The sequence below is a fragment of the Thamnophis elegans genome, chromosome 5 (assembly GCF_009769535.1).
Source record: "Thamnophis elegans isolate rThaEle1 chromosome 5, rThaEle1.pri, whole genome shotgun sequence".
Lineage (NCBI taxonomy): Eukaryota > Metazoa > Chordata > Lepidosauria > Squamata > Colubridae > Thamnophis > Thamnophis elegans.
Window position 1 is genome coordinate 77,202,585 of NC_045545.1, and position 12,767 is coordinate 77,215,351.

The 12,767-nt window shown below is 37.4% G+C and overlaps 1 protein-coding gene across 1 annotated transcript in view; it reads right to left on the reverse strand.

Moving 5' to 3' along the window:
* PREX1 (phosphatidylinositol-3,4,5-trisphosphate dependent Rac exchange factor 1) overlaps window positions 1–12,767 on the reverse strand; it is a 233,455-nt gene that overhangs the window by 19,376 nt on the left and 201,312 nt on the right. Inside the window, exons 26-29 of the mRNA XM_032218666.1 lie at window positions 9,132–9,335; window positions 3,418–3,506; window positions 2,309–2,391; window positions 313–403 (exon numbers count right to left, since the gene is read on the reverse strand). Of these exons, the coding sequence (XP_032074557.1) occupies window positions 313–403; window positions 2,309–2,391; window positions 3,418–3,506; window positions 9,132–9,335 (467 nt within the window). The remainder of the gene's footprint in view (window positions 1–312; window positions 404–2,308; window positions 2,392–3,417; window positions 3,507–9,131; window positions 9,336–12,767) is intronic.

Genomic DNA, 12,767 nt, shown 5'->3' on the forward strand with positions numbered 1-12,767 from the left:
GCAATGCTTCTGAAAAGCAACCTCTGAATCAAAACCAAATAAATAAATGCACACTGCAATTTGCCATTTGTAAATAGCAAGCTCAACTGAGGAATGACCGCTATTTTGCCCCCACTTTCCCAGTACGGACATAATACAGATATCTCTGAAAATGATTGAGTGATATTTATATACAGAAGGACAGGAAGAGAGAGAGAGATAACCAGACAGACTATACAGAGAAATTATCTCAGTCTTTTAACAATTGACAGGAAATGAAGAAATTATATTGTGCCATTTAAGAAACACTTTTCCTGAGCCAGGCAAGATTACCTTGCAAAGTGTGATCTATTGGGAAATGTTTGGTTTCTTCAAAAGCTTTGCTTATTACTGGTCCTTTGAGAAGGACATTGATAGCATCCACCTGCAAAGAAGCACATTTACTCAGTCTTTAACATTCTTCTGGCCTTTTTGGAGATAAAATCCTATTTGCAAAAAAAACACCTCTCTAGTAATTACATTTTATCTATTGCACTTTGATTGAAAAGCAACCTGGAGCAGATTAAAAGTACTGAATTTCTGATCTGAAATGAGAAAACAGTAGCAGGAATATTGCTTCCAGTAAAGGTATTATTAATGAAGACTGGGACAGCAATAGGACATGAAATACTAGTAGAAACTAATACTTATTAACTGTCTATGTATACCCCCCAAAGGTAAGCCAAGAACTATTAATTTAGATAGAGAAGAACATTTGCTGCATGTCCTATGTGATTAAGTTTTTAAAGTCTAAGTTAGAAGATGTATTTATTCAATGTTTGTATTCTATTTTCTTTCCTGAGAAACCCCAAAATAGCCAACTATGTAATTTAAAAAAAATCAAAATGAAGTAAAATAAAATAGTCCTTTTCTAATCAATCAATAATCTTATTAATTATTAATACAGAATAAATTATTACTATTTCAGTTAAATCTAAAGTAAAGGATTAAACCAGGGGTGAAATTCAGCAGGTTCTGTCAGGTTCTGGAGAAACGGTAGCCGAAATTTTGAGTAGTTCGGAGAACCAGCAAATACCACCTCTGGCTGGCCCCAAGAGTTGGGAGAGAATGCAGATTTTGCAATATCTTTTCCCCAGGAGTGGGAATGGGGATTTTGCAGTATCCTTCCTCTGCCAGGCCCATCAAGCCACGTCCACAGAACCGGTAGTAAAAAAAATTGAATTTCACCACTGGATTAAACATTCTACCATATTAACACCAATCATTCAATTTAGTAAAAAAAAAACAATCAATCATGCATTAATATTACATTACACAGGTGAGATTTAGGAACTGAGTACAAAATTGACTTGCATAGGAGAAATCCAATTTTACAGTTCAATTTCTTCAGATACACTAACAAGGCACTTCCAGACTAGAAACTGGGAGACTGTGAATTTTAGTCCTGCCTTAGGCATGAAAACTGACTATGTGACTTTGGGTCAGTCACTCTGTCTCAGCTCAACTCACCTCACAAGATTGTTGCTGTGGGGGAAATGGGAGGAGGAAGGAGTATTTAGGTTTGTTTGCTGCCTTGAGCTCTTTTTAAAAATGATAAAGGCAGGATAAAAAAATATAAACTCCAGAAGTGACAAAAGGTTTATGATTAAACCCATAAAGAGAGCCATAACATCTTTTCCCTTACATTTTTCTCTTACATAAAAGGAAAGAGGAACATAATAAAAAGCTCTGGATTATGACCTCATTGAGGTCTAGGAAGAGTCAGTCTAGTACAGGGGTGTCAAACTCACATCGTCACGTGACGTATTGGGATTTTTTTCTCCTTCACTAAACCAGGCGTGGGCATGGTCAGCTCATGACACATCCAGCCCGCGGGCCGGAGTTTGACAGTCCTGGTCTGGTATCCCATTTAATTATTACCTGATAACTTTTTAGCTTTGATCTTTCTTCCCTAGAATTCTCACCTGAATCATGACGGATGGCAAATACATTTGATAAACAAACAAAAAAAACAATGGTTGGCAGAAATTAGCAAGTGACTTTAAAATGTTGATTAAGATTGCTGTAGTTATTGGCTACATAAATTAAAGGAAGTTTTTCCCTGAAGGGCAGGCGCTGGTGACAAACATTAGGAAAAAAACACAGTGTTTTCATGCCATGACTATGAAATTCCAAAGGAGTGACAACTAGTATTAGAAGCCATATGTTGCGTTAAATAATGCTTGATGCCTTGAATGACAGAATATCTAATCTAACCCTCCTTCAGAATCTGCTAATACAACCTCCACAACATTCATTGTACAACTATAAAAAGGTAAAATCTCTTTACCTGGTTAAAAAGATGCTCAAGGCAGCCATGAAGCTTGTCTTGTTTGTCTGAGGGTATTCTCATATCACTGGGAAGTTCATCACCTAAAATGAAATAAATAAACTTTGATCTTTATTCCCACGCTGAACTTCACAAGCACACACTGATCTTTAAATTTGCTCACATTTTTTCTTTCTCTTTCATCCTATATACATTTTCCACTCCTTGTTCATTTCCCTTCATATTTCCATCTAACTATCCAATGTCTAGCTTTTGATGAATTCCACAGCTTCCCCTAAATTCTTAGACATGATATCTTTCTAACAAAGCAGATTCATTATTAGATTCATTTACTGAAAAAGCAAAAACAAAAATATTTGCATTGATTGGGAACATAATTTTGCCCCATTTCTAATAATGTTTTTTGAACAAATTATATGAGCTACAATAGGGAGATTTCATCAGATAACCTGCAGTTAGTTAAAGTGCCTATAATTAATAGGGCTGCTGAAACTCTTTTTCACAAGCTCTGGATAAATAACTATGTGCCAAACTGAAGTGGCAAGATTCCTTGAAACTGATGGCATTGCTCATGTCATTTTGAGAAACAAAATACATAAAAATTATAGCAAGCTATAGATCCTCAGTATGAGCCCTAAATGTGCTAATATGCCAACAGAGCATTTCCTTAGCAGCCTACATTAATTAAATTCATTTAATTCTTTTCTCTTTTTTTTTTACTACTGAATCTGCTAACCAGGAATGATTAGTTATTATTGTACACCAGTGGTGGATAGCAGGAGGTATGCCCCGGTACTGGCATACTGGAGCCTACCCAGAGCACCGGGTACCGTTCCGGTATGGTCCTTTAAAGTCTTTGGGTCTTCCGCGCACACACATGGCACATACAGCGCCGACCAGCTGGAGCATCGCGGAGGCTTGTGGAAGCATCGCTGGTAGGTACGACGCATGCGCGCACCGCGAGCATCCATGTGGGTGATGCCAGACCTGTTCCAACCGTACCGGTTGGAACAGGATCTGGAATCCACCACTGTTGTACACATCTGGAAAATACTAGTATGGTGTATCATTTAATCTGTGTTGAAAACTTCTATATAGCATTTACTTACCTGATCCCATTTCATCACTGCCTAAGTAAGAGCTGTTACTCCGGACACTGGTATAAGAAAGGACTGAATCCCTATTGCTGTTACATTCACTGGAAAGAAAGAAAAAATGGATATAATATATAGCTTGGGAAAAGAAGAAAACATAGAGAGAACTTGTTCATTTCTATCTTATCCATCTCCAAGAATTAAGACTCTGCTTACAAAATTCCATGAAGGGAATACTAGCCTTTAGTATTATTATTTTTTTAATTGAACTTCCATCTTTCATACTTTGTCTTCTATTGATGAAGATGCATTACAGAATTAATACATTACTCTTGATGAGAATGGCTAAACATGATAAAGATTTATTATTAAACCTGTCATGGTTCTTCATGACCTTTAGAAACCACATCCTGTAAGAACCAATTAATATAATCAACACGATAGAAATCATATTCATATGAAAAGCCATTCATCTTTTGTTTATCTGAATGAAAATTCTTGCCATATGCAATGGGACTTACTTCTCAGTAATATATATTCCAAAAAATATCAGAATAACAGAGTTGGAAGGGACCTTGGAGGTCTTCTAGTCCAACCCTCTGCTCAAGCAGGAGACCTTATATCATTCCAAACAAGTGGCTCTCCAGTCTTTTCGCAAAAGCTTCCAATGATGGAGCACCCACGACCCAATCAGAAATCAAAAGGGCTGAAAGCTGTCTTCCCTGAACATTGAGGTTTCCTGGGTTGGTGACTCTTCAAAAAAATATCTCTTTTAAAATAACTTTCTACTTATAATACTTCATTCCCCCAAACATCTCTTTCTCCCATTTCTAAACAGGATACAACATACAGGTAGAAGGAGCCAAAGATGTATACAGGAAATTAAGGGATATAATCAGTGGTGGGATTCAGCCAATTCGCACCACTTAGGGAGAACCGGTTGTTAACTTTCTGAGCAGTTTGGTGAACTGGTTGTTGGAAGAAATCATTAGGGCAGCGAACCAGTTGTTAAATTATTTGAATCCCACCACCCTATCAACAAACTCTTTTTTTATCATTCTTGTAAACTTTACATATCTATTCTCCAATTTGAAAGCTATCAAAATATATTTAATTTATTCTTGAACAGTTGTTCTGCAAGAACTATGTTTAACTGTTTATGTCTCAAGTACATTTTTCATTTCACTTTCATTTCTGTCCAAATCTGAAAGGTAATGGCTCCTTGAGGAATTTGCTTTGATCTCGGTAATCTAGGACAGATTATTCTCAGTAATAGAAAGCATTAACCAAATCATGATGCAGAACTAAAAGCCATAAAACAATGAATAAAATCAAAGTCAATCGGTACTGACACATATTCATAGTGCATTGAGTTTTAATGTGGAGGCACATTGCTAACTGGGTAGTTTGCTGCTGTTTTGCAAAATATTCCTAGACTATCAAAACCAGGGATTTAAAGCATACAAATGTGCTCTTTTATTTGTGCAATGAACAGCTCTTAAGAGGAAATAAATACCATTAATTCCTATGACTAGGAATCTTGAGCTCATGACATCAGTGGTTTAAATTTAGAAAGGAAAGGAAATAACATTTCACATTGAATTGCTCTGGCCCACTCCATGCAATGTGCAGATGCAAAACATGTTAAAAAATTTCTATAAACTCCCACAGACATTGACAGCTCTTGGCTTCTACCTCAGAGTCATTTATGTTAGCTGTGGCTCAGAGAAAACAATATTTTTCTTGCCAGCAGAAACATTCACTCCACCTGCATAGTCATGCTCATAACAAGTTTAAAAAGTTACCATGTTTGGGAACCTCTAAATTATGAAAGAGGTGTGAAAGTAATATCAATGTGTAACTGCTATTCTACTCAGCCAAGAAGGACTATTGTGGTAAACTACAATCATGTGATGTCCATGCAAAAAAGAAATACTGTACTATTTTACTCTTTATGGCCTTTTTTCATTATCATTTACTTTTAAAATTGAAAAACAAAACTGTGTATATTATATAAAACAGTGTTTCTCAATGTTGCCCATTTTAAGAGTTTTAACAGTCAGATAAGACACAGCGAAGCCTATAGCTGGATGGTAGGCTGGACAAGATACTCAGAAAGGACCCTCCCTAGTTTCTTATGCTAGAAAGGAGATAGTGGGAGAATTGTATTTTCAGAATTGTAAGCTTTACAACAAAGTAGAATTAGCTTATCTGGTCATGATTCTTGCCTGGTCTATCGGACTAACTGACACGTATGAGTTGGGTGGTAACGTAAATCAAATCAAATCAATCAATAAGCTACTCATTGTTTCTGTCCAGGGAGTGCTAAACCTGTTAGGAGTTAAACATGGCAACTCCTGCCATTCCCCAACTCTTCCCTTTCTACATTATAAGACTGCGAGCTATGCACTGCCCCAAAGAAGAAACATGTTACCAAAGGAATACAATTTTGCACAAAATGTACATATTCTAGTCTGCAGGGATAGTTGCATGTTTAGAATTATTAGACTTTAAAGAGAAAAGCAACACCTCACAACAGAACAGCGAAAACTGGGACTAGGTGTCCTATATAGCTTCTTTAATTGGTTGACCACGAGCTTGCTATTGCTACACATCTTCAAAGTCTTTGTGGCTGTCCTCTTTTGAAAGTTTTTAACCCAGACTCCAACTATGTAGTTTTAAAAAGTTTTAAATGAATACATTTAGTACACCCCTTATTCTCCCCCTAAGCAGGGCAGCAGGTATTTGAACTGTTGCATAAAAAGAAGGAAAAGGAAAAGGTCAGATTAGTGTGATGATAGTAATGTATTCCAGAGATATGAAACAAGAAACCTCTGAAATAGAACAAGTGGACTTCCGGAAATAAGTGCATTTCAAGCCTAAGGTAAAGTTTCCCTCGCACATGCATGCTAGTCGTTCCCGACTCTAGAGGGTGGTGTTCATCTCCGTTTCAAAGCTGAAGAGCCAGCGCTGTCTCCGTGGTCATGTGGCCAGCATGACTAAATGTCAAAGGCGCACGGAACGCTGTTACCTTCCCACTAAAAGTGGTCCCCATTTTTCTACTTGCATTTTTACTTACTTTCGAACTGTTAGGTTGGCAGAAGCTGGGACAAGTAACGGTAGTTCACTCTATTACATGGCGCTAGGGATTCGGATCACCGAACTGCTGACCTTCTGATCAGCAAACTCAGCATCTTAGCCACTGAGCCACCTGCTATTTCAAGCCTACAATGTCTTTTTATCTAGAGTTCTGAATTACAAAATGAAGAAACCTCTAAGAAGGCAGTTTTTTCCAAAGCAGTATATTTTCTTCTGTTCTACTCTGCTCGTGCTTTGTATAACCCAGACTTTGTTCACAGAAAATGTAAAATACAAAATGCCATTGCTACCATTTCTGGTTGTGAGGTGCCCCCCTCTCCCACAGCAGGGCTGTGGTTCATTCTGTGTACTTTCAACTGTCTCAGACTGGTGCCTATCTTTTTGAGTCATAGAGCCCTTCTTGTGATTGACGTAATCATTACTTGAAAGTTCAATTAGTCTGTGTTTTCTGTGGATGGTTGTGTTTGTATACATAAGACAACAAATCATTGGTTCTGCAAACAACAGCTGCTGTGCTGGTTTCAGACTAAAAGACTTGAGCTTCTGGAAAACCCACAAAAGATTCTCTCCTTCCAGCTGTTTTACTTTGCTGGATAAAAGGGGAGAATTTTTCTTTCTGACCTTACCTGACCTGCCTGAACCTTGAAACCAAGTTGTAAGTTGATCCTGTGACAGACATATGAACCATGTCTAATTATGGAGGACTTTGCAAAGGATACACTTAAATTCATGCCGTACTGTCAACAATTACAGACTGGTCAAATATACCACAAATGTTCTATGGTGCTCTGTAAAATATTGAAGTCCTCATTCTATAGAAATAGTGTTTCTATAAATTTATATACTTATCTAGTAGTTGATTTTAGGCAATCAGTGCTTTTCCAGGAATTGACAAGACTAAAAAACAATACTTTTTCAGCTTCAGGAAAGTAGGACTGAAAAACATTCCTGAGAAAATCAAACTAACTTTGCCAGGGAATATTACATGCACTCTGAATCAGAAGAAATAGTGCAAAGATTTGGAAGAATCATGAATATTGTGTGGAAAAAGCTATATGTAATGATACATAAACTCTTACAATGTAGAAATGGTAATATTTGATGAATTTAAATAATAGTGAACCTTAAACTTCATTCTTTTCTTTTTTTGCTTATAGCTGGGGACCCCAATCCCAATTCACACCCCGATACTGGGCCATGGCCCGTTGTGAACTGGGGCAGGCAAGTGCATGAGAACACAGAGCTCCATTTGTGTAAGTGGTGGACGTATGCGTAAAACCATCCCCTCTGCCCCCGCTGCCATCGCCAGTCCACAGAGCCAGAAAGATTGACGACCACTGGCTTATACACTAGGTATTCCTTTTATTCAAAACTTGGGCAGATTTTATGTATGTTTGTATGAATTCCTCCATGGCAATAAGAGACATAGTAGAGGGCAAAGGGATCTTCTGTATCCTTCATACAGGGCATTTTCTAACAAAACCCAATAGGCACAAACACACAAATATGTACTTTTAAGCAATTATGTGTAAGTATGCACAAAGTCCATAATGCATTTTCATTGTTTCCAAAGTCATAATGAAAACAATGGCTGAATATGTCAGAAGTTTCAACCTTTCTTGGAGGACAGAGTTCAAAAGATGGAAGAAAAAATGAGCAAAGAGATAAGAAAACTGTGGATACTGACAACAAAGTGAGCATGGTTGGTAATGGCAAGAGCGGAATATGGAAAGGGGAGATGGATGGATTGGAACTCTACCAGACTTCAAAGCACAGAAGAAGAACAGAGAGAAAAATTAACAGAGATAAGGAGAGAAATCTTGATAGAAGCACTAGCAATAACCAAAAATAAGCTGATGGAAAGAGCAGATGTTGGGTTTCAAGCTTTTGTGAGATACGAAAGGAACAGCATGTTGCTAAGGGAGGTTTATAAAAGATTTATTAAGAAGTTAAATGGCAAGAGATATAAGACCGTATTCTTGCTGTAGGGATACAGGTTGATGCAATGAAAATGTATAATAAAAATTAAGCTAAATTTAGTTTACTAGTAGTATGTATAAAATGAAGCGACAATAGCTATAGTTAAATAATGATTAATAATGATAACAATACATATAGATATATTAGTTTGATAATATGAAATTTTATATAAACAATATATGGAGATTATGAGAGGAGGTTTAAAGCTTTATCTAGAATATGTTATAAAGATGTATTGTGATTGGATGATTTTAGGATGATTTAATGGAATGTTATCATATAATCCTATTCTAGATTTTGAATATTATATATAAAAGGACGTAAAACCAATTATAGTCAAATTAAGGTTGAGATATAATAATTGTGATATACATGAATATAGGTGAATTTAAAATATGCATTTTGATATGAAAAGCAGGTGGTGACTATGGAAGAGATGCATGGAAATACTGTAACCAACTGACACACTTTCTACAATTTGTAATAGAAGATGGGTTTTTTTATTTTTATTTTTATGTTTGTTTATCCTTGTTCAAAAACAAATAAAAAAATTTTTTTTAAAAAGAAGTTTCAACCTTTCTTATCTGCCTTTCATTTTCTTCTATGTATCATTTTACTTCCTTCCAAGCAGACGGTTTCACAGGACTTACCTGTAGGAATCTCTGAAACTGATTGTATCATGCCCAGAGTCTTCCTGGTCTTCTTCAGATACTTTAAAGCACACCTTCTTCATGCCATGCTCCGCTTTGTCAATGTCACTTTCATCTGCAACCAAAGAAGTGGAGGATATCTCCTCTGTGGTGGGAGGCTCACATAATTCTTCTGCTGTTGGTTCTGTGATAGTCGACAAAAGCCTGCAAGTATAGAAAATGTTATGATAAGAAAGGTAAAAACTATGCCTGGGAGGGACATAGTTATTTTGCTAAGCTACATAGGAATGACATATGTGCTAGTCGTTCCCAACTCTAGGGGGCGGTGTTCATCTCTGTTTCAAAGCCGAAGAGCCAGCGCTGTCTGAAGAAGTCTCTGTGGTCATGTGGCCAGCAAGACTAAAACCCGAAGTTGCACTGAACACTGTTAACTTTCCATCAAAGTGGTTCCTATTTTTCTACTTGCATTTTTACGTGCTTTTGAACTGCTAGGTTGGCAGAAGCTGGGACAAGTAATGGGAGCTCACTCTGATACGCGGCACTAGAAATTCAAACCACCGAACTGCTGACCTTTCTGAACGACAAGCTCAGCATCTTAGCCACTGATATAAAATGGAGTTTTGTAAAGTCCCATATGAGCTTCATTTTTAAAAAAAGCACAGAGCATTTTCCTTAAAGTGCTGACTGAAGCTAGGACTTAGTGAAAGCATTATGATTCTGAAATGACCCTCCCGAGGATACTCAACTGTGCGTTTATTCGTTTTAACTACGAAGGTGGCAACCTTATTTGTCCTAGTATTTAATAGATTATGTTTTAATTGTTGGGGTCAGCATTTTGGGTACTATTAGGTACTGTGTTACAATCTTGCAAGGAGGCAGCATATAAGTATGTGCACTGAACCCTTGCTAGTCTTTATGAATTATAACTCAATTATAATCTAAATTTATCACCTTGAAATATATAGAGGGAGTGTTATAGAAGAAAGACTGACCAACTGATCCTGAAGAAAATTCGGTTTTGGAGAGAGGCAGGTCTAATAATACACCTGAAGTTCATTAAATGAAACATTTTTATAAAAGAATTCAGGGAGGAGAAAAAGTCACCTGAAAACACAGGGAGTCCCCAAGTTATGACAACAATGGAGCTCAAAATTTATGTTGCTAAGTGAAACATTTGTTAAGTGAGTTTGCCCCCATTTTATGACTTTTCTTGCCATAGTTGTTAAGTGAATCAGTGCATTTGTTAAGTTAGTAAGGAGGTTGAGTGAATCTGGATTTCCCATTGTTTTTGCTTGTCAGAAGGTCGCAAAAGCTGATCATATAAGTATAATATTTATTGTCATTGTACTTAAATACAACGAAATTGACCCTGGGACATGGCACTGTCATAAATATGAACCAGTTGCCAAGCATCTGAATTTTAATCACGTAACCATGGGGATGCTGCAACAGTCATAAGTGTGAAAAAGCAGTCAAAAGTCACTGTTTTCAGTGCCATTGTTAATTTTGAACAGTCACTAAATGAACTGTTGTAAGTTGAGGATTACCTCTTTGCTTTCGCTTATAACAGGCACACAGAAATAAACAGTACATTTTAATCTGCAAAATATTTGTGAAGCATTTAAAATTTAGTCACCCAAATAAATTACATAAGCAAAATTTCACTTTTGCATGGAATAAAAACAAAAACAAAATGACAGATGGCATACCCCCAGATTGATGTAATTAAAATTGTCTGAAAATATCTAATTCTGCATGAATGTGAACTGAATATCTCAGAATTGATACTGACAATCTGAAGGTTAAAGCATTTTGGATAAAAATATGGTGGATTATGCAAAATGCTCTTTAAAAAAAGATAAAGTTTACCCCTCAGTTATTTTTGTTGGTGGCGCAATACTGGAAGAAGGAAGATTTGCCTACTATTCAAGAATGGACATTGAAAGTAACAAACCTACCGAGATGGCCAAAATATCTGCATATCTTAAGGACCATTCAAACAAAAGATACAAACCGGAGTGGAAAAGATGGATTGACTATACTCAAAACAAATATGGGACTAAGAAATTCCAGATAGCGTATGATTAGAGACCAGGAATTATAAATTGTCTAGAGCTAGTCCAGCAAGGAGGAGCAATTGAAAGACGTTATTAACTATCTTTTTTGGTTTCTTTGTTTTTTAAGTGTACCTTAGATTGTTTTTGTTAAATATTTATACCCTGTATTGGTTCTAGGAAGTCAGGGGGAGGGGGAAGGTTGGGGAGGGTTGGGGGGGCTCGGGGGGGAGGGTGGGGGGTGGGAACTAAATATTTGTAAAAGTTTGTTTTTTAAAAAATGCTCATTAAAAAAAAAGATACTGACAATCTGTAATCAAATACAGAGTCCTCAAATTATGACTGGTTGCTTGGCAACTATTCAAAGTTATGATGGATCAACTTGAAGCTACTTATAACCCAGATTCGAAGTTCCACTGGCTAGGCATCGCCTGCAGTCAGGTGATCAAATTTTGGGCGCTTAGTAGTAATGCCACATTTACAGATGTTGCAACATCCCTGTGTTATGTCCCAAAGGTGCTTTTTCAGGAGGCAACTAGAGAAAACATGGCACATTACAGGAACCAGGAACACTACTCGATTGACCCCGAGGACACAGATAAACCTCTAAGTGCTTCAACGACCCTCTAAAAAGATGCAAATGACCAGCTGTCTCAAGGAATATAAATCCTTCCATTCTCCACTATCCTGTCAGAGCTGAAGAAGCTTCTTGGATGAGAAGCAAAATGTCTTCAAAGAAAAAACAAGAAAGTGCAGTTGCCTCAGGGGTGGGTTCCTGTCAGTTCTAACCTCTTCTATAGAAGAGGTTCCACAAATCTACTGTGTTGGTTCCAGCTCCCTCTCCTGCCCATACGCGCATCAGCAAGATGAAGAGCCAGAGGAGGAATTCTGGGAGTTGAAGTCACAAGTTTTAAAGCTGGGGGGGGGGTGTTTCCTAAAGGGTTAGGGGTGCAAGGGTCTTGTAACTTGACAGCTTTAAGACTTGCGTGCTTCAAATGCCAGAGTTTCTGAACAAATGCCAGACTTTCTGAACAAATATTTTGGTTGCTAAGCAAGAGCGTTAAGTGAGTTTCACATTTTAAAAATTGGCCACGCCCACCCAGTCACATGGCTGGCAAGCCACTCCTACCCAGTCACATGGCTGGCAAGCCACTCCCACCCGGTCACATGGCCGGCACTCCCACAAAGCAGGCCACACCTACAGAAGAGATTCTAAAAAAAATTGAAACCCACCACTGAGTTGCCTCCTGAAAAAGCGCCTTTGGGACAACCATGACCTGGATGACTGAGAATCATAGTGCCCATAGTGAACCATCGGTTTCATTAATGATGGTGGCAGTTGCTTTACGTACAAAACGTTTGTATATCTATCCAATTTAAAAATTAAGTTCTAAGCAACTTACAACCTAGCAATAAAACCAATATATATGCAGGTAGTTCTTGGTTTCCAACTATTCGTTTGAAGTTATAACAGAACTGAAAAAGTGACGTACAACCAGTCCTCACGCTAATGACAGTTGCAGCATCCCCATCATCACATGATCAAACTCTGGGTGCTTAGCAACTGGCATGTATTTGTAAT